Source organism: Marmota monax, unplaced genomic scaffold (assembly GCF_021218885.2).
Source record: "Marmota monax isolate L192 unplaced genomic scaffold, Marmota_monax_Labrador192_F-V1.1 WCK01_AAM20220418_F8-fsc00277, whole genome shotgun sequence".
Classification (NCBI taxonomy): domain Eukaryota; kingdom Metazoa; phylum Chordata; class Mammalia; order Rodentia; family Sciuridae; genus Marmota; species Marmota monax.
The window spans coordinates 356,599-378,541 of NW_026694513.1; the positions used below are offsets into that span (position 1 = coordinate 356,599).

Consider the following 21,943-nt stretch of genomic DNA (forward strand, 5'->3'; position numbering starts at 1 on the left):
GATCAGCCCACTTGAAAACACTGTGATTTCCTAAATCCTTACTCCTTTTCTTTCTTCACGAACCTAACACCTATCTGTGTCTTCTCTTTATCTGTGTGTCTCCCCAAGAGATATGACAATGGTCCGGAAATTCTGCCCTCAGAATTTTACTCATAGATAAGTAAATTACAACAAAGAGTGAAGAGAAGTTCTAGTAGACAGATGCAGATGAGCTGCCATCAGTTCAGAACCAGAAGAAATTAAATCAGCTGTGGGACAAGAAAAGGCTTCAGGGAGGAGGTGTCATTTCATCTGGGCTTGAAGGATGAGAGGATCTGGCTTAATGGGGCTGAGGACAAAGACCCAGCAGAGAAGGCAGGTGTGGCACCGACTCCCATGGTCTTCTTTCACATGGGCTGTTTATTATTTAGGAACAGACGCAGTTGCCTGAGTCTGTGCTTGAGTGCTGGGTCCAGGCAACAGCGTCCTCTTCCAGTTTGCCCTGGGCTGACCAGTGTAGGGTGTCATAAGTTATGTCATCTTAGAGTTGAAGCCAGGGAAATAATATAAGATTTCACGCCTATTAAGTGTGAAATTTTAGAGGAAAATTCTAAAAGCTTAAGTCTGATGTATAACAATATCTGAAACCTGTAACTGGTAACTAAGACACTTGATTAAAAGCAAGAGCACAACAGCACTTTTCAGTACTTAGAGGATTGCTGCTCCCGCTTACCATGGACGTGGATACCATTTGGTTGAAAAGAAGAGTTCGTCTCTGGCTGATAGGACTTCAGGTGTGAACCTGATGGTTGCTGGGTGTGGGGAGGCTGTGTTCTCTGCAGTATTGAGGAAGGAGCCGGAACTCTCCGGGGGCTGATGTGGTGAGGAGATGGAGCAGAAGGTACAAACCTGAGAAAACAATTATAAAGGGCAACATGAAGGACACAAAATAGCAAAGGCAGACAAACCTGCCAAAGCCAAGTCTGACCCCGGCTCTGGCCCTGCACAAGTGTAACAACCAGCCCTTTAAACCAACCTTCAGGACTCTTCTCTCTCCCCTTTAGCCACTGAGTTCTTAATTGAGATATTGAGGGAATAAAAGATACCAACAAAGAAAAACCTAGTCACAGTTTAGGTTTGTCAAGCTTCTTAAGCTGCGTTTCAAATACCCTGGGTTTGGTGAAATGCAAAGCACATCTTTTGCCAGGCCCTCTTTCTGCTAATTTTTAAATCCTCTTGCCTAATTTTAGGGATCTTTGGGGGAAATTTGATCCTTATGTTTCTGAATCATTTACACTTAGCTCATAAACATTTTGTTTTGTAAGACATATCTGAGGTCCAAGAAGTGTTACAAGTCTTTATTATGACCCTCTCTGATCCTATTCTCTTTAAACAATACATTTTCTTTTGCCAAAAATAAATTAACTTAAACCTCAAAGGTCAAGTATGATTTGAAACCCAGAACTCAAGAGGTATACATGAGTTCTGTGCTTGGCAAAAAACATTCCTGAGGTTGTAGCAGAAACACCATGTAGGACATCTTTTGTAGTAACGTGTGCCAATCACAAGACTGTTGGCTTTGGGGAGGAGTTGTAATGGTGTTTAAATGAGGTGAAATCTCCACATAACCAGGGATTTAAAAAAATGGATGAGTACAGACTGATCTTCCAATTTTAAGGGACAATTGATAAGATCTGACTCACTAGGTTTAAAATGACAGTGTATTTTTTCCTAACATTGAAGGAAGGTACACTTGTGAAAATAATGTTAAAGTTGGGCAATGTCCATAGAAAACTGAAATGATCAACTTGCCAGTTTGGTAGGGGACTGGCACAAGCATGGGGAAGAAAGGAGAGAGTCTGTTAATGCAGTGAAATACAGCCGCAAAATTATTTTGGGAAAAACTATACTAGCAATGAGTTGTTTAGTCTCCATCTCCAAAAAATAAAATAAAAAAAGTCCATTAAGCTGAAAACTTTTAATCATCTCTTTTTTGTACAGGCTTTGTTTTTTCACTAACACATATAAGTCACCATCTGTTTATATCACTTATTTCACAGGAACAAATAAATCCACTTGGTTGGGCTTTTGTGTAGTGCCATAGATGATAAAAAAGGAAGATGAACAAGTATATAAAGTAACTTGAACCTTCTGAACCGGAATATCTAATAAGACATTTGTATTGCAGCAGTAAGAAAGCATGGGACAAAATGCCAGGTTCTTTTTGCCTTTCCCCAGAGAGATGTGATGAGTCTATGTTAAAAAGAGCGATGTAGAAACCAAAAGCAGAGATGTGGACTCATTAACCTCGGGAACAAAGGAGTCAGGGGAGGCTCAAGTAAACCAGCTGAGGTAGGAAGCCTGCTAATCCATCATTTAGGTTTTCACTCTACCAAAAGAGAATAGTCACCGAGTATCCTGTGCTGTGTAAATATCAATTTTTCTAGGCATATCATCTTAATTGGAATTACCCTGAAAAGATGTGTGGAATGGTCCCGAGAGAAAAAAGACAGCAAACCAATTCTGACACTGCCTGAGAACATCCAGCAAACCGCACAGGCCTGGATTTCTTATATGGAGGCTATTTTCAGGGTCCTGAGTGTGTTCACACGTCGATCTACAGTTGTGGGAGAGGAAGGATAGACTGTGGAATCAAGACTTTAGGGGCAGAGGGAGTCTACATTACTACTCAATCCTGGAATCTCCTGGTCCTTCAAGATCCCCAGGGATGGAGAGGGGGATGATTTGAATTGCAAGACAACCTATGTCACTATCAAATTGTCATCTTTGATGTCTCAATTTTGTTTTTTTTGGGAAAGGGAGAAAGAGCTTCTGATTGGCTTTCTAGTCTTATTTCCTCATTTTAGAATAAAAGCAGCAAGGCACAGAGGGTTTTTTTTTTTTTTTTTTTTTTTTGCCTTTTCTTCTGCTACTCTCTTCATGTTGAGGACCGATGGAGCAGACAGATGTGTGGACAGGCACGTCAGCAGGCTTTGGGAAACACGACCTGCCATCATCTGTCTGATGCAGGAGAACAGTTTTGTTTCACAACCCCCCATACCCATAGCACAATAAGACTGACTCACAAACATGGGTTTGTTTAACAGAGTAGAAAATATGGACAAAGAAGAGAAAGGAGGCAAAGATTCTCACAATATAAAAATCTATAAAATATTATACTTTCAGGATTTTGGGAATTTTATGGACAAAGGGTAAATTAGGATTAGTAGCTATAAAAAGCAGAAATACTTAGCCAACCAAAAGAATAGAATCCATCTCAACATTTTAGGAATCATTTACAATGTATGTTCCATATTTACATGTAGATTATATATGTGTGTGTGTTTATGATTTTATATAATTACATACTTATTACAAATTATTCTTACCTATTCATTCATATAGGTTCCAAAAACTGGCCATTATGTCTTATTGACCAAATGTTACTCAACCAAATGACAACACTGAGTACAGGGGAAAATGTGGTTAGGTACACAATAAGGTTTTAACACTGCTATTGCAGAGAACTGGGAAATAAAATATTATGTCTTCCATTGATTCTACATGTTGCCTTTTGCAATTCAGACTGGATTTTCCTGTTTTTCAAACAAATGAGATTATATGATACAAAGTTAACATAATTTCAAGATATAGTGTAGCCTCGAATAACGTATTAATGAAATTTCAACATAAGGTATTCTCAGTGAAATAAATGTACACATAAAGGAGGCTTTGGTTTGGAAAAAAATTAAGTACACAAATTTTAACTTCTACATCTACAGAGAAATGAAGTGTGACAAGAAGTGATCACTGTTTTTCAGAGAATTTTGTTAGGAACCAGGAAGTATGAATGTGACTTCTTCACTAATAAGTCCAGCATCAAAAGAGAGTGCATATAAATAGGACAGATTTGAAGCACAGCAGATAAAATCAATTTTGTTAATGCCTAAAACGCTATGTGGTATTTTACTGAAAAACTCTCATGACCTATTAATTTAATTTTCATAAACTTGGTTACTTGTTTACTTGCTCATGTTAAAGCAGAAACAGTAAATTAAAATGTGAGGTAGGAGATACAATAAGAAAGCAGGTGAAACCCAGTCCTATTGCTAGAGGCCAGGCCCCTGGGAACATCTAAAAAGAATCACAGACCACTCTTAGCAAGAGAGCTGTCAGAAAAGTGACTTCAAAAGCCAAAAGAACTTAAGACACTGGGTAGTTTTAGGCCATTTAATGCAAAAGCAAAACACAAACATGCAGAAGCTCACTAAATGCTAACTTTTGTCACTGTGGTTCAAGGCAGCGGGGCCTCAGAACCCCACTTTCTAAGTGTCTGTACCGACTTTCCAACCTTGTATCTTCAACACATACCCAAATTCTTATGCTCTGAATATTCTCCTTCAAAATAGCTAAGGGAGGGCTTGTTTTTTAATGAAAAGAAGGTTGAATTAATTTTTGATGCCAAAATAAATTTAAAAATTTAATACAAGGATCGACTAAATTATTTCCAGTTTTTCCTCTATGGAATATCTCCTTCCCCAATGACATCAGGCCAAGGTGACATCACTCTAATTCATTCTTAGAGACAGAGTGTCCAAGAGCAGGAGAAAGGCCTTCTGAAATCATTTCTAGGTCCAGCCCTGTCTACCAGCTGTGGATCTGCAGTGGACATTTCAAAGATTTCCTTCCACAGAGTTTATTATTCTCTTCTTGAGCCTTTTACAGGTCCCTAAAATACATGATTGCTGTGTACAGAGGCACAACAGACTAGAGGAAAACATCACTGCTTACCAGAAACAGATCACACAAAAGCAAACCAGAGAACTGACTCAACCATTTCCACTCACTTGGTGGGGGAGTTTATAACCTTAGCATGAGCAATGGTTTGCCAAGAAGAAAGGCGGGTGGCAGTGGTGGGGCAGGGAATGGGGGGGTTGGTGATGGTAGGGAAGCAGGTTTGAAATGCTCATTTAAAAAAAAAAAACAACTCTTGGGTAGAAGTATTTGAAAGGTTTCTACAAATATTTTTATCTGTGCGTCTCAAAAAATGGCTCAATGCTTTGGAGATTTACTTGGCTATGCTCCCTACTATGCCTTGCTCCCCTGCTTTCCCTGTGCCCCCCCCCTCTGCTATCCAGCTCCCCAATTTTGCAGTGGGGTGGGGTCACAATCAAAGTGGTTATCCTTCCTTGAAATGCAGAGCTTAATTCCAGACTATTTCACAGAACAGTAAGTTCCAGCTGAGATGAATATACCACTAAGGTTCACATGCAGAAGAAGTGCCAATGACAGAAGGGCCAGAAGTCAGGCCCACCTGGCTTGGATCGAGGCTCTGTCATTTACTAGCTAGGCAATCTTGGGTAAATCCCTTTACTCCTTAGAGCCTCGATTTCAAGTGTAAATATAAAGATATCCCAACTCTCACTGGGGATCGTAAAGTGTGAGATAATATTTATTAATTCATTTAAGAGATATGTACTGAGCATGGCTCTTGGCACTAAGGATCTAGCAACCAAGAACACATATGCCCACCATTGTGGCACTTATATTTTAGTGACAGAGCAATGAACACATTTAAGTAAGTTAACTATGTATTGGACTTGAGGAAATGAGTAATGTGAAAAAAAGTAAAGAAAATAGGTAATGTGAGTTAAGGGGTAGGGTGGATTATGAAGACTTGGAATTGGGAAGTCAGGGATATCAAAGTACATAAGACAATGAATGTCTGATAACTTTTGGGTGATCAAATACAAATTTATGGAATAATTGATCTAAATAGAGTGCACATTTAGGGGATCACTGATATTAACCTGTGCAGTGCTTGACGGTGGTTCAGCACTGTATTAGAACATCTACAGAGTTCTTAAAATAAAAAAATTCTTAGGATTCTTTTTCTCCCAGGACTATTCAGACGCAGGAACCAAGGCGCCAAGAATATAAAACCTTTGCTCTTCTTTCTAGTTTTGTAACTTGAGGTGCACAGGGAGTCTTGTTCTCAGGGAAGGGTCTAACTTCTTGGTACTGGATTTTTCGATGATGTGTACAGAGCTCACAAACACATACAGTCATGGAACACTCCAGCTGGAAGGGGACTGGAGTACAGACTTTTTTTTTGCATAAAAATAAAAGAAGTCCAGAGAGGTGAAGTGAGTTGCCCAAAGTTGCAAAGCTAGTTCTCCAAATACCACTTTACCCCAGGAAGGTAAGAAAGATCTTTCCAGTGGAATGCTTAAAGCAAGCCAGAGGGGTGGGGTGAGAAAAGAATGGAGTAGGACTCCCAAGGCATCTGGTATTTTAACTCTTATTATGGGCTGGTAGAAAGGTATAACAGCAACCTACTTCCTTTTAAAACAAATCTGTCAATGCAAGTGCTGCCAGTTTGCTTTGGTGAACTTGTTGAGTCCTGAACTGGGGTCTTTCATGCATGAGTTTGGCATATCCCTTTGTTCTTGCTAACCAGATAACTCCTTTTAGGTCAGGCTTTTTCCCTACCTGAAAGTTCAAAATATTTCTACGTCAATTTACAAGTTTATTTCTTTAAACAAAATTTACTAACAGATTGCAGTGCAGGTCAGGTACATGTCCTGAATAATGTCTTCTTCATCTGTGCTGTACCCACAAGCAGCTCTAGCCTGCAATGTGGGATATGTTTTAGCACTGCTGTGGGGGTTATCCCTTTGAAAAGAAGGAACTTATATGTTTACATGATCAATTAGATTAAATGTTGGTTGGCCTGAGTTTGGGATAGCTTTTCCCCACTTCTCTATGCCACCAGGGCTATAGACCTCCCAAAGAAGGGAGAATGCATTAGAACAGCTTGTTTCTTTGTATTCACACACAAAAATATTATTGATTTGCTGCCAGAGAGTAGAAATAATGGATACAAACTGGTCTAGGATGAATTTGGGGAGGGATTTTTTTATTTCCCCAAAGAATTGCAGGGTATCATCTGTGGTGGTTTTAAAATTCATCTGTGAAAACTAATCAATGAAAAATGGCTTTAGCAGTTGGCCGACTGCAGAGGGGGGAAAAGAATCCTTTTCAAAACTTAAAAAGAAAAGCACAGTTTTAAGGATTTCACATCTGATTTAACATCTAAAAAAACCCCCCAATGATAATACCCCACTTTGTACAGCCAGACAGCGCTCCATTTTAGTAGACTTTAGTGGTCTTTATAACGATTTATAAATCACTTCATGAATTCCTGGCTGACTCATCTGGGTGACTATAGTATCTACTTATACTTCCCTTCTGTCTCACAAAAGAGACACTTGGACACAGTTCAATCCAGATTTGTCCCCAAATGAATCACAGCACGTTACTGGGGGAACTGCAAATTGAATTCGGCTTCAGAGACAATCAAGACCAGCTTTTAGTAATGAAGAAACGGCCGCTGGGAAGTGTGGGTAATTGCAACACTGTCCATCTGGGCAAGACCAAAGCTGGCCAAGAGCTGTATGTCCGTCTGAGGACTCAGTCCCGAAACAGGCAAAGAGCCGAATCTGTCCTCTGGAATAGCTTAGTGTTTCTGTCTCCTTATGAGAGGCTTCGTATAATTCATCAGATTAGATAAAACCAAGACTCACAAATGATCACCTGAGCCTCCACTGAGCAGGATTAAATAAGGACTGGAAAGGTGGCTGCAGGTGATCATCAAGATGATCATCAAGAATTTTTAAAGGAGACTCCAGTATTAATCACAATGAGTGAGTGAGTGAGTGTTGAAATGAAAGGACAGAGTGCTTTGGAGGAAAGTTACCCCATTTGGGCATAGGAAGCAATCTGTATGTCAGGAAAACAAAGTCATCAATGCCCAAGGCACAGAAGTATTTTTTTCCCTAGTGAATGCTCTATTAGGACCCAGGATATTGCTATTCCCCTCACCCCCCAATCCCCTGTGGCAATGAAAAGGAAGGAGAGGAGAACATTAGAGTATTATGTAGGAATGAGAGCTGAAGTTTTCTGGAGTATCTTGACTACAGAACTGGCTGTGATTCCACTGTTTGTTTCAGACCCGATGTGATGGGGAGAGAGAAAAGAAAAGTTGGGTTCTGCCAAATTTTTGTTTTTCAAAAACCACCAACCAGAAGAAAGTTTATCCAGAGAGGTCTTAGACATTTGATATAAAATAAATTCTACTATTAAAAAAAAAGTTCTGCAATGATATCATCACTTGGGCCACTATAAGTAGGCCAAATCAAGGGGAGTAATTCATGGCCCTGTGGCAAATGGAAGACTCTTTCTCTTGTTCAGGATGGTGTCAGACATAACGTTCAATCTGTTTTGCAACAGAATGCATTGGATGAGAGATAAACATTCATAAAAGAGTGTAATGGGAATGCCAGATGAGAACTGAGAAAAATTTAAGTGTTATTTCTGGCTAAACATGAGAACAGGAGGCATAGGTATACAAAAATGGACTATACCATGCCTTTTTGTGTTTTCAAAAAGCAAACACAGGTCTCTTTAAGACACCAGAAGAACTCTAAGAACCAACTTCAAACACAGTACTTCTGCCAAGTATGGTTAGGTGTCTTTGGAAGTCACTGCCAAATAAGGCTTCAAAAGTCAATATAATCTGTAAATTTTAAGAGAAACTAACTGGGTAGTGCCTTGGCAGCAATGACATGTGCTGTTTACATGTGTTCATTTTCCATTGTCAGATGTCAAGTTACTATTGTAGCAACAACAAAGGAAATTTTCTGCACCTGTCCTGAAGACAAGACTCAACATTTGACTGGAGAAATGAACTAGAGGAAACAGCATATATTAAAAGACTCCACAATCAGAGAAGGGTTCTTGACTCTTACAGATGGAGAGAGTATAAATCCCTGGATGTTTACTACCATCTTGTGTCTCCAGAACCTTATTCAGTAACCTGGGTAAATAAGTATTTAATAAATGTTCATTGCATTTTGAGCAATCTCGAAACTGTTGAGACTAGGAGGACTCTTGTTAATAAACTAGCTGTATTTTGCATTATTAGATGATTGTGAGCTTTTGAAGGCCAGGGGCAGAATATTATAGTTTGGATGTGAGGTGTCCCTTATAAGCTCATGTGTGAGACAATGTAAGAAGATTTAGAAGAGAAATAATTGGGTTATGAGAGCTTTAATGGAATGAATCAGTGAATCAATCACCTGATGGGATTAATTGAGTGGTTATTGAAGGTGAGTAGGGTATGCCTGGAGGAGGATGGTCACTGGGGAGTGGCTTTGGGGTACACAATTATATTTGGCAACTGGAGATCTATTTGTCTGCTTTCTGTTCATCATATGAACTGCTTCCGTCCACCACACTCATCTGCTCTATGTTCAGCCTCATCTTTAGTCCTAAAGAATGGAGCTATGGACTGAGACCTCTGAAACCATGAGCCCCCAAATAAACTCTTTCTCTTCTACCGTTGTTCTGGTTGGGTCCTTTAGTCACAGCAATGAAAAAAATCTGACTAAAACAACTGCCACTGAAGAATTACTATAGATTGTGCTCTGCCAGTTCCCAGCTTGATACCGACATAGACTGGCTTCAGACTTGGTACCAATTTGTGTCCAAGCACATGAAACATTTGCTCAGTTGGTGCAAATGTCCCTTTTGACATCATCATGTTTGTCCAGAGACCACAGTTTGTGCTTCTGAGAGGTGAACATCTTTTCAAGAGAATGGTCCTAATCATTTACTCTGAAGAGAAAAAATGACTAAATCAGTGAACTTTTTTTTTTTCATCTTAAAACTAAATAGAAAGCAATCAAAGATTTTTTTTTCTCAGAAAAAGAAGCAAAAAAGACTTATTCAAATAACTGTACCTCTTAGTTTCTGCTCACTTGACAGTCTCCTCACCACTAATAAATAGATAGTCCTTCAGTTACAAAGAGATAGTCTATTAGCAACTAAGTCTCCTGAACGTCCCTGGAAAAAGACCATGATTTCTAGATCATACTGTTAAAAAAGTAGTGGTTTTTCTTAGAATAGCCTGTTTTACATCAGAGAGAAGGCATTTTGGAATATGTTTGGAATATGTGGCTGTTGGGCTTTCGCTTAGCTCCATATGACTTGCTGGAGAAAAGAAACACACATTGATATGCTTGAATAATACTATGGCTTAGTGACACTACCATATACCATGGTTGTTTCATGCTAATGCATTACTGTAGAGGTTGCAAGAAAAGGAATTCCATTTTACCTCAATCCTTCCTTCTTACCGTCATGACTCACTTTCCTGACCAAAAGTCTAAGGGGACTAAAAAAACATTGTCTTGGGCTTACATGAGGTACAGTTTTTGGAATGTGGGAACAAAATAAAGATGGCTGATTTGGCTTTTCAGAGGTTGACTTCTCTGGCACTTACAAAATAGCTCCTTTTATAGACATCCTAATTAGCTGGGTTTTTTTTTTTTGATGTGTGATTATAATTAAGCTAGAATCAATACATCAAATACAAATACACTGAAGAACCAATGTTTTTTTCAAAGTATGATTACATGGAAAATGATCTGGTGCAAAAAATATATTGGTACCACCAATCTAGTCTTTTGCTTGGTAGATTGGGCATGCAGGTTCACAGCAATGGTTCTGCTTTCCCAGGAAGTGATCTGAAGGAGAATGAACAGATGGAGGAATGATAATCATGTACTCAGGGTTATGATTCCTTTTCCAGAATAATAAGGAATCATAGGGGTAGTCCTTCCTACTATCCACATCCATTCATTCCACAGAATTCCTTAGATCCCCTTAGAAGCACTGAGGGTTACGAACAGGTGGTTGTCAAACTAGTGTCTATCTTCTGGGAGCTTCCTGTGTAGTGGAATAAAATCAAGTCAGTAAAAAAATAAAAAAATGCAATTTCAGGGGGTGAAATGTTAATGAAGAAAAACATAGAGCAAAGCTAAAGAACAGAGTGAAGTTAGAGAAGGAAAGTTTTAGAGAGTAGTCCAGAAAAGCTTCTCTGAAAGGCAACCCTTGAACCAACACCAGAAGTGAAAGCACTAGTCATGAAGTTCTGGTCAAAGAGCCTTTCAGGTTTCAGGAACTGCAAGGCCTGGAGGTGAGATAAGTCAGTGTTTCCTAGGAACACCAAGAAGGCAGGTGTGAACTAAGAAGGTAGTAATGGTAGGCAAATTTGGTTGAGTTCAAACCACAGAGGTCCACGTATGCTACAAACAAGACTTTGGATTTTATTCCAAGTATGATGGGGAGGGATCTGGTCAGGAAAGAGGTGATTTAACTTATATTGTAAAGGAAAGTTCTTGTGGTATAGAACAAAGGCCCTGTATGTTGGTGGCGTCAGAGTGGAAGACTGTGGACAGACAAGATGAGATGTGGAGACACACATTAGAAAACTATTTTACTTGAGATGGGAGGGGATGGTGGCTTGAACTTGGGTGGAGGAATGGCATTGATTTGGCTTGAAATGTAGTTTAGGGACCTACAATTAATTAGATGTGATTGTTTGGGAAAAGGAAGGATCGAAGTTGACTCTCAGACTTTTTGGGGGGAGATAGGGGGCTGGGGATTGAACTCAGGGCCTTCTGCATGTGAGACAAGCACTCTACCAACTGAGCTATATCCCCAGCCCCTGCTTTTTTGGTTTTTAACAGTAAACTGAAGATAGCTCTTCAATCTCTATTTTCAAGGCTAGGAATTGACTGCCTTAGTATCACTCACACCACTGACATTAGGAACAACTCTTAGTACATTCAGCGGTTCTCAAGAAGGGTGTAGAGGGAAAAGGTGTGACTATGTGCAACTGTGTATTGGGAGAGGTGGATTTGGGGCCCCACGTCTTAATACTGACTGTGGAAGTCACCTTGCTAGAAAGAAACTGATCCCCTCATAGGCATTAAACAAAGATAACAGTCTGACTTCTGAATAGAACGTACTATAGCCCAAAAAGAAAGACGGGTTCTCATGATACAAGGTGAGCTCCACAGGGACAGACTCTACCATTGGGTAATGAGGAGTCAGGTGGAAAATAAAGGCTGCTTATGGCTCATATTTGTGTTATGACTATGGATTTTTCCCAACTATTCCAATGATCATTATTGATAAACTTTATTATCTGTGTCTATTTGTTGCCCTAGAAGTGAATTATGTTTCTGTGATATACATCAAAGAGCCTTTGTTTAATGCTCACTGAGTAAAATGCTACTACACACAAAGCCATGTGGCTGACTCTGAGTCATAGTCAACTTTTCTCTAATATCATAGAGACAAGTGAGGCCAAGTTCTTGCTGATGCTACAGCTCCAATTTCCAAATGTCTGTCATTTTGCTTCTACCATGAAGGTTATTTTAAAAAGCAGTATTTTTTTTTCTTTTAACACTCAGTGACTCTTCAAAGTCCTGATAGGTCATGACCATAAAAAACACACACTTGGAATTACAAAAGACAAAACTCTCTCTTCAAATTGTACGGAAAAGAAAAATGTAAAACCCATACTGCCACTTCACCAGTCCAAGAGGCACAAAGGATAGGATAGCCTCTGGCTGACAGATTGTCCAATGAACCAGTTTTTCCTATTCCTTGTCATTTCTTCTGGCTGGCACAGAATGCATTCTGAAATTTTTGTGGTGAACAACAGGCACATTTGGCATGTATGCCAGAGTTTCCACATTCTTTATTGGTCCAATACATAAATTCTTGTGTTCAAGATAAAGCCTGCACTCCTGAATATAGCTTATGAGGCTGCTTCCTTTCTCGGTCACATACTCAGTGCCGCACTTGTTTGTGCTCTTCCCTCTTAACTGTTGCACACAGCCTGTGTTGATACATCTCTCTTGCCCACAGACTGTCCAGTTTTAGGGAGACCTTTCTTCCTGTTTCTCCCTTCCCAACATTTGGATTACATGTGATTTCTGTGTACTTTCACAGCCCCCTGTATCATCTTTTCTTAATGCTCCAAATTATCCTGCCTAAGTGGTCTGCCACTTAGACTGAATGCTCCAAGAGGGCAGGGCTTTTATTAGTCCTGTTCACCACTCTATCATCAATTTCCAGCATATTGCTGGAATACCGGCTAAGTGAAAGACTCAATGAACAAATGAACTCCTAATGCTGAAATAGAGTATGATAACCTTTAGTATTTTATGATTCTTATAATTATTCCATATATACTAGGAAAATATGTGGAGAGAAAGAAAGAGACTGAAAAGAGATTAATGAGTGAACACACCAATGCCTTTGATTGCTCAGGAAATCCTGGAGAGGGAAGAACAGCAAAGTAGCAAGCAGCAGAGAATGCAGAGTATCAGGCTTCCAGTATTCAAGACCACAAGAAAGCACTGAAGTGAACCCCAGTAGTGGAAGGTGATAAAGGATCCTTAGCAATGTGCATGTGTGTGCACCTGAATGTATGTATTAGAGCAACTAGGCAGTGTATCAATGTATGGAGTTTACATAAGATGATGGGAACTTTTAAGAATTAAGGCCACTGCCCATCCAAACAATAAATTAAGAAGACCATTCCTTTTTGGGAACCTCCCACCTGGACAATGGCAATTGACAAGGACTTCCTGTTTCCTATGTATTCCTCTCAATGATCTTTTTCCCTTGGTAAATATTCCTCAGAATATACCATTGCATAACTCAGATAAAGGCACTCTGGAAGTTATGAGAACACTTAAGTTTCCTGCCCACCAAAAGCAAATAACCCAGTTAGCAAGGTGACATCTGATAAATGGTAAATCCATGGTACAGATAATATGAACTAATTAATTCAACAGGCAGACCTGTCTCTGTGGGCTATGAGAGGCAGGGAGGCTTCCAATGTTGAGAACTAAGCTGGGATTCATAGAAAGGGTAGTAAAGGGACAAGGATGGGAACAAAGGAAAGTCTTCAGAAATAAAGCCTCAATTAAGGTGTAAAACAAGCAAAGCTGACTTGACTGGAAGTGAAGAACAGAATTAAAAAGCCAATCAATAAAAAATGGCTGCCACCTCTAACCCTTAGTGTCCAGGCAGGCAACCTGTGGTTGGTTCACAAGTCTCTGTCACTACTGCAGAGCACACATTTGTGGACTTCAGAAGGCAGGGAAGTGGCTAGTATTCTCTTATTTAAGATGAGTGACACAAACCGAGCTCACTGGTAGAGCGTCTAACATTTCTCCATTTCAAAGACAGACTTCCATCAATATTTTTGGTATGGTCTAATAGACAAACTGTGAAACCCAATTAATTAACATGTTCAAAGATTGCTGGGTTCCTCTCATGAGAAGCCACAGTTACAAAGTACCACTAGTGTGTTGGACATGACATAGTAAAACAATACTTCCCATAAGTTTAAATCAACATTGGGTGATGTGGTACAGTACTGCTAAAATCACTGAAATGATGTGTCATTCAGATAATATTCAAAATAAAAATGGAACCTCATCAAGTTGAGAGAACTTGCATTTATTTTATGATGGTAAAGATCAAAGAACCTGATGCTAGATGGGTAGATGTGGTAGACCTTTCCTGACTTCTGACAGTGACTCAGCCCATTTAATTAACAAGCTAAAGCTAAGTAAATGATGAATCAATGCCCACAAAGCAGGAAAAGATGCCAGCATCCCACTAAAAATCCCAAAGTGTGATAAACCTATTTCCGTTAAGAAAACTACTTGAGTTTTTACTGGGGGATTTCCCAGGCAAACAGAGGCAAAGATATATAAACCCCAAACGGAAGGTAAGCACATTTCCTCTACGTGTTTTTATCCGGGTCACTAATAAAAACACAGTGAATAATTCAGGGCTGTTACACGTCATCCTCTTCACCAAACCAGATTGGAAGAGATAACCTGCCACACTCACACTTGCTCACATTCAGTTGGGTTGGCACTGGGTCAGGACACACATCCTGCAGAAGAGTTGGGCAGCAAGGAAAGCCACCAAAGTACAAACGTCCACCAACCCATACAGAATACCATCCCATCCCTTTTCTCCATCTTCTATTCCATGATTATTTATATTATCAATCACTGTGATAACTTAATAGCATCCTCTGGCTTCCCTACCCGAATCCCTCAGTAATGCCGAGGTCCCATCTACCTGAGTATCCACAGCTAAGCTACTGCATGCCTGCTTCATGCCATATAACATGCTAGGCATGTTAACTTCTTTGGTTCATTTAATTCTAATTCCCTGTAAGTTGCAAATGAGGTCTCAAAAACTCAGACTAATACTAACAAAACCAGCATGTTATTGGCACCAAAATAGGCTGGTAGACCAATGGTACAGAATAGAGGACACAGAGACTAACCCACAAAATTACAATTATTTTATATTAGACAAATGTGCCAAAAACGTGCACTGGAGAAAAGATAGCATCTTTAACAAATGGTGCTGGGAAAACTGGAAATCCATATGCAACAAAATGAAATTAAACCCCTATCTCCCACCATGCATAAAACTTAACTCAAAATGGATCAAGGACCTAGAAATTAAACCGGAGAATCTGCGTCTAATAGAAGAAAAAGAAAGTCCTAATCTTCATCATATGGGAGTAGGCCTCAACTTCCTTAATAAGACTCCTATAGAACAAGAATTAAAACCAAGAATCAATAAATGGGATGGGATCAAATTAAAAAGTTTCTTCTCAGCAAAAGAAGCAATCTGTGAGGTGAACACAGAGCCTACATCTTGGGAGCAAATTTTTACCCCTCACATATCAGATAGAACACTAATCTCTAGGGTACATAAAGAACTCAAAAAGCTAACCACTGAAAAAACAAATAACCCAATCAAAAATGGGCCAAGGACCTGAACAGAAACTTCTCAGAAGAGGATATACAATCAATCAACAAATACATGAAAAAATGCTCATCATCTCTAGCAATCAGAGAAATGCAAATCAAAACTACTCTAAGATATCATCTCACTCCAGTCAGAATGGTAGCTATTATGAAGACAAACAACAATATGTATTGGCGAGGATTTGGGGGAAAAGGTACACTCATACATTGCTGGTGGGACTGTAAATTGGTGTAGACAATTTGGAAAGCAGTATGGAGATTCCTTGGAAATCTGGGAATGGAACCACCATCTGACCCAGCTATTCCTCTCTTCGGACCATACCCAAAGGACTTAAAAACAGCATACTACAGGGACACAGCCACATCAATGTTTATACCAGCACAATTCACAATAGCTAAACTGTGGAGCCAACCTAGATATCCTTCAGTGGATGAATGGATAAAAAAATATGGCATATATACACAATAGAATTTTACTCAGCATTATAAAGAATAAAATCATGGCATTTGCAGGTAAATGGATGGCATTGGAGAAGATAATGCTAAGTGAAGTTAGCCAATCCACAAAATCCAAATGCTGCATGTTTTCTTTGATATAATAGGCTGACTCATAGTGGGATAGGGAGGGAGAGCATGGAAGGATTAGATGAATTCTAGATAGGGAAGAGGGGTGGGAGGGAAAGGGAGGGGCAGGGGATTAGCAAGGGCTGTGGAATGTGATGGACATCATTATCCAAAGTACATGTATGAAGACTTGAATTGGGTGTCAACATCCTTTATATACAAACAGAGATATGAAAAATTGTGGTATATATCTGTAATAAGAATTGTAATGCAAAAAAGTACATGTATAAAGGCATGAATTGGTGTAAACATACTTTATATACAGAGATATGAAAAATTGTGCTCTATATGTGTAATAAGAATTGTAATGCATTCCATTACTCTCGTGTATTTAAAAAAAATAAAATCAATAAAAGATAAAACCAAAAAAAAAAAAAGCTAAGGAACACCTATGCGGTATTCCTACCAAAAATGTTTCAGGAGGAAACAATCAGACAAACCCAAACCATGGAGCACTGTGCAAAACAAATGTCTTGAGTTCCTCAAAAAACATCAGTGTCCTGAAAGACAATGGTGATAATGATGATGATAAAGCTGAGGGACTCCATTAGATTCAAGGAGACTATAAAGAAATGAGAATTAAATGCATTGTGTGATCCTTTTTAGAGCCCTGACTCATAAAAAGGAAAGAAAAATTTAAAAAAAACCCTCTAGCTATAAAGGACATTATTCACAAAATTTGGGAAATCTGAATATCAATAACTTATTAGATAACAGTAATGTATCAGTGTTAAAATATCCTGATTATGATTGTTGTATTGGATTTATGGAGGAGAATGTTCTTCTAAATAGATCTCTATTGAAGTAATAATTATGGATAGAGTTCAATGATATTTGCAAGTATCTCTCAAATGGTTTAAAACTAATAAGCAAGTAAACAAGTATAGTATCTCCCACATAAGGGGTGGTGAGAGAAAGAGAGAAAGACAAAATGGCAAAATATGAACAGTGGGTGAATATGGATGCAGTATATATGGGTATCATTATAGTATACTTAAAAATTTTGAAGAAGGAACTAAAAACATAAAAGATATGAAATAAAATAAAATGTCAAAAACAAACAAGCAAGAAGAGCAGCTAAGGCACTTGCCCACAGTCAATTAGCAACTGTCAGAGCTGGGATGCAAACATCAGGTAACTGCATTATCTCAGTTGTTTCTAAAGACAATACTGCTTAAAATCTTTTCTTACATGTATTCTTTAAAAGGATTATACAAGAAGGCAACCCAATGATTACTTTCCTTTGATATTTTTGTTAGGGGTTGTTATGACTATTAATAAAGAGATGCAGTGAAGAAGCGAACTTGTGGGGTATGATTCTCAGCCAGACAGAAAGAAATGAGATGACAAAAAGCCCACAGCTAATAGAATTTTAACCCCAATTGGAAACTATATAAAATGTTAGAAGAAATAAGCTCATCTCAACTTACAGGAATATACCAGATAACTGGAAAGGTGTGTCTCTGAACAGTGTCTGTGAACTTAATGGATGATAATCACTTGAGCTTTGCTTACTGAGACTGAGAGGAAGCTAGAGCATTGTCCACACCCACAGAACTGTTAAAATAAGTCTGATCTTTGGATTCATATTTCTAATTGTCCATTGGACAAATGTACATATATCTTTCACAATCCCCTAAAACTAAAAATTTTAAAACTCAAACCCCTATAAAGTCAATTCATCATCCCCACCTTCTCTCCACCCAACAGCCTCTTTCCCCCCATGTTACTGCATATTGTATTAATGGTACAATTTTCCATCTTGGTTTCTAGGGGTAAAACTCAGAAATTGATTTTGGTCCCTCCTCGTGTGTGTGTGTGTGTGTGTGTGTGTAAAATAATGAGCAGTTTTTCTTCCTATAGCAAATCCTTATTTCTTTGCCTTACTAAAAGTTATCATATTGCTCTCATGGTTTCCAGTAGCAGCCTCAGCCTTTTTCCCCCTATTCCAACTTCAATTACTCCATTATCTTGTCCCCATGATGTCAATATGATTGTGTTTCTTTCCAATAAAAAGCCCATAATAGTTCTTTGTTTACAGTAGGATAAGGGGGGAAATTCCTTACCATAGCATACAAAATATGGTCCCACATGAGCCGGCCCACCATTATCATGATGTGCCTCCATCAGCCATGTGCACCCTAGAGGCCTACTATCTGAGACCTCCCTGATGCGCCTCCTCTCCTACCTCACATCTTGTACATGTTCTTCTTATTGTCAGGGATGCTATTTTGCATTTATTCATCTGGAAGAGCCTTGGGTTTCCCTCAATGCCTAGATCACTTTACTTACTATGCAGATTCTTCTTTTGGTTTGTGATATTCAAAAGCACACAGGAGCAGAAATATGAGAAGGGTTCATCAAAATCTCTGGAGCCAGTAGAGAATTCAGAAGTAAGAATATCATGAAGATAAGAGTTGTTTATAGATTCTCCCCCAGAAAACTTTATTCGAGTTACATCAATGTAAAGTTTCCAGTGAACAGCCAGCTCCCTTCTGCTTTTTATGCTCTGCTCCTAAGCTCCTGCACTTTGGATCTTGAATGTTCCCCATTGGGCATGTGTTGACGAATAGGCCACCAGCCTGTGGCACTACTGGGAGGTAATGGAACCTTTAAAAGGTGGGGCCTAGTGGAAGGAAGTTAGGTGATACCTGTCCCTTCCCATCTCTCTTTGGTCTTGGTTGCAATGAGGGGAACAGGCCTCCTCCGCCATGTTCTTCCACTATGATGAAATGTGCTGCCACAGACCAAAGAAACATGGCCATGTAACCATGAACTCAAACCTCTGAAACCAGGAGCCCAAACAAACCTTTCCTCCTTATAGGTTCATTATCTCAGGTATTTTGCCAAAGTAATTAAATGCTAACACACACGCTTACACTACTATCTAACTAGGGTACCATCTTACATCTGGAAAACACCTCAGCCTGTGCATATATTACCTTAAAATTGAGTCCCTAAAATAAACTATGGAAAAGTAAAAAAGACAGGGACATTCTGATGCAGCTTTCCAGAACCTGACACTTTAGCAGCTTTTGCCAATACTGTTTTCTAATGGAAAAATATAACAGATAATGAGATATTTGGTCTCTGTGTTTTGTGTATGCTACTTTTAAAATGTCACCTTTGGGTAACTCAACCCACCAACGGATTATTAATAAAATTCAACAACTGTCAAAGCTCTTCTCCATGGAGAAAAGTTTGGCGACGACACCTATTACGAGAGAGAGACAGATGGCCTTACCTCTCAGCTCCTGCGTCCACAGCTGTGAGTGGAGGTAACTGGGAGGAGGGGTTGTGGGGGCTCCCCTGTACATTATGTCCTGGAGAAGGGTGACTGACAGGATGTGGGGGTGGCCCGGCCCCAGCAGCTGTTCCACTTCGGCTTGAATGATTGCTGGAGAAAATGGGAGCTGAAATCAAGGGAAAAGAAGCATGAGACTCACCCCAAAGGAAGCACACATTTTTTAAATATTGAAGGCTGACAGGAAGCATATTTTAGGGGCTTGTTTGTTTTTCTCTGGGTGGCTCTCAGGGAATGGTTCTCCCCTTCTTGGATATACACAGCTTTTGTGTTTGTGGTGGAACAGGTTCCTTGGCTAATATGCCTAACCGCCATCTCAGGAACTCACATTCACTCGCTCAAGGCTGGTGTTCACGGTCTGTCTCCTAAGAGCTGCCCTGCCCTGCCAGTTCCCTGTCTGGCCACTGTATAATTAATCAATCTTGTACTGTTTGCATCTATTCAAAGGTTTCTGTGTGCATGCTTTTTAGTCACAGAGGATGAAAATCAGGTAACAGAATATTTGGTCAGCTGACAGGGAATGGCACAAGACTGTCAGTAACCCACCCCCCCCACAACCCCCCACTCCCGCTGCAGGGAGCCACAGTGAGTCAGATGGGTGGCTCTGCCAATGCTCAATCAATGTAATGAGAATGGAGCTCTGCTTATCCCAGCATCAGCACAAGATCCTACATCCTTTTAACTTTTTAACTTTAGAGTCTAACTGACCCCACACATTTCCCGGATAGTGTGATGAATAAACTTGGTCTTCATCAAAATCAAAAAGAAGTGCTCTCCCAAGACCACAAAATAGGAAAATGGGGGTCTCAATCACAGCATGTGGGGGGTCTTACCCCACTGTTGCCTATTGTGATACAGATTATGAGGTTTAGAACTCCATTTGTAGGGGCAGTCTCGCCTTTGAGAACTGTATGTGACCTCAAACTTGAATATGTGCCCATTTAGATCAGCTAATTGGTACTATGTTGCAGAAGAACTTGGGGCTTGTCACTTTCAGAGTCTATCAGAGAGGATCTCAGTGTCTGGGACCCACTCGGCAGACACCTCATTATGCGCAATCACACTGGCATCATTACACGGACTCTCTGAACTTCCTTCTCTGTACAATGCTATCCATGCTCAGCTCTATACCCATATCTGCTCTTTTGGAACTTAGACTGCTGATATCAAAGAATAAATGGATTTTTTTAAAATAAAAGAAATCAGGTTTGGGATTAAGAAAGAGAAGACACATTATCAAAAAGAGTTGAAGGTTTAAAAGTTCAGGGAGTAGTATTTTTAGACCAGTACCTCTTTCCTCCAACCTTTCCAGGATAGAATTAAGACCCCGGATGACCCAGCCCCCAAAATCTTAATCCAATGGAACAAGAGTTCAAGTACTTAAAGGAACATGTGAAGAGGCAGAATTACCATCTTCCCGCTCAAAAAGCTACTGACAGGGGTGTGATCTGATTTGAAGGGTTTATTTCTGGTAAATCAGCATTCTGTCAGGTTAAGGCTTGTCCTCAGAAGTCTGCATCCTCCAGAGCCCTCAGCATCCTGAAGAGGTAGTGAGGCCAGAAAGTGCTTACCAGCTCAAAAGGCAAGGCAAAGCCTCTGTTGTGTGCGTCAGCCTCTATAAAAGTTGCACATTTGCAAACTCACTAGAGTCACCTTATGAATCACTACCCTCATTTATGCTCTGCTAGCTCAGGGAACCACAATTCTGCTTGTATTCCAAATAATAATTTTACTCAGGGGAAAAGGCTATTTGGATCAACTGTGGCAATAGTTTCAACATTGGTGTTTGTGAGCATGGAGCTTGGTGTTTTATATACTATTCCAGAAACTAATGGAATAATAAGAGGTCACAGAGAAAGTGCAGCTAACTCCCCCTGCCCCAATTTAGTGTACAAATGTTAGCTTGTTGTTGTTATTGTAGTTGCTGAATACACCCATCACTTATTTTCCTCTGGAGGTATTTCTGTAGTATGTCTTTGTGTTTATCACAAGGGAAGCATTGCCCTTGCTGTTTATAACCCAGTGGGCAACAGAGAACTTGTGGTGCATACTCTATGCTCTACTCTGTGGTACCACAGAAAATGTGGTATTTCCCAGTGGTCTCTATTAACTACTTTGCTACATTTGGTATTAGCACAATGAAGTAGGCTGGAAATTTTAGTATTGTTCATAGCCTGTCACTCACTCAAAGTCAGAATTGGTTGAAGGTCTGTTCTTCATCTTATTTAATAGTCAGGACCAAACCATTCATTATCCATCCATCCATCCATCCATCCATCCATCATCCACCATTATTTTTAATTCAATA

General features: G+C 39.6%; 1 protein-coding gene across 9 annotated transcripts in view; it reads right to left on the reverse strand.

Annotated features, from left to right (window-relative positions):
- Positions 1–21,943, reverse strand: part of Glis3 (GLIS family zinc finger 3) — a 428,547-nt gene that overhangs the window by 26,410 nt on the left and 380,194 nt on the right. For all 9 annotated transcript variants that reach the window (XM_046420163.2, XM_046420161.2, XM_046420158.2 and 6 more), the window contains 2 exons: positions 19,576–19,744; positions 713–888 (listed from right to left, as the gene is read on the reverse strand). In XM_046420163.2, the coding sequence (XP_046276119.1) occupies positions 713–888; positions 19,576–19,744 (345 nt within the window). The remainder of the gene's footprint in view (positions 1–712; positions 889–19,575; positions 19,745–21,943) is intronic.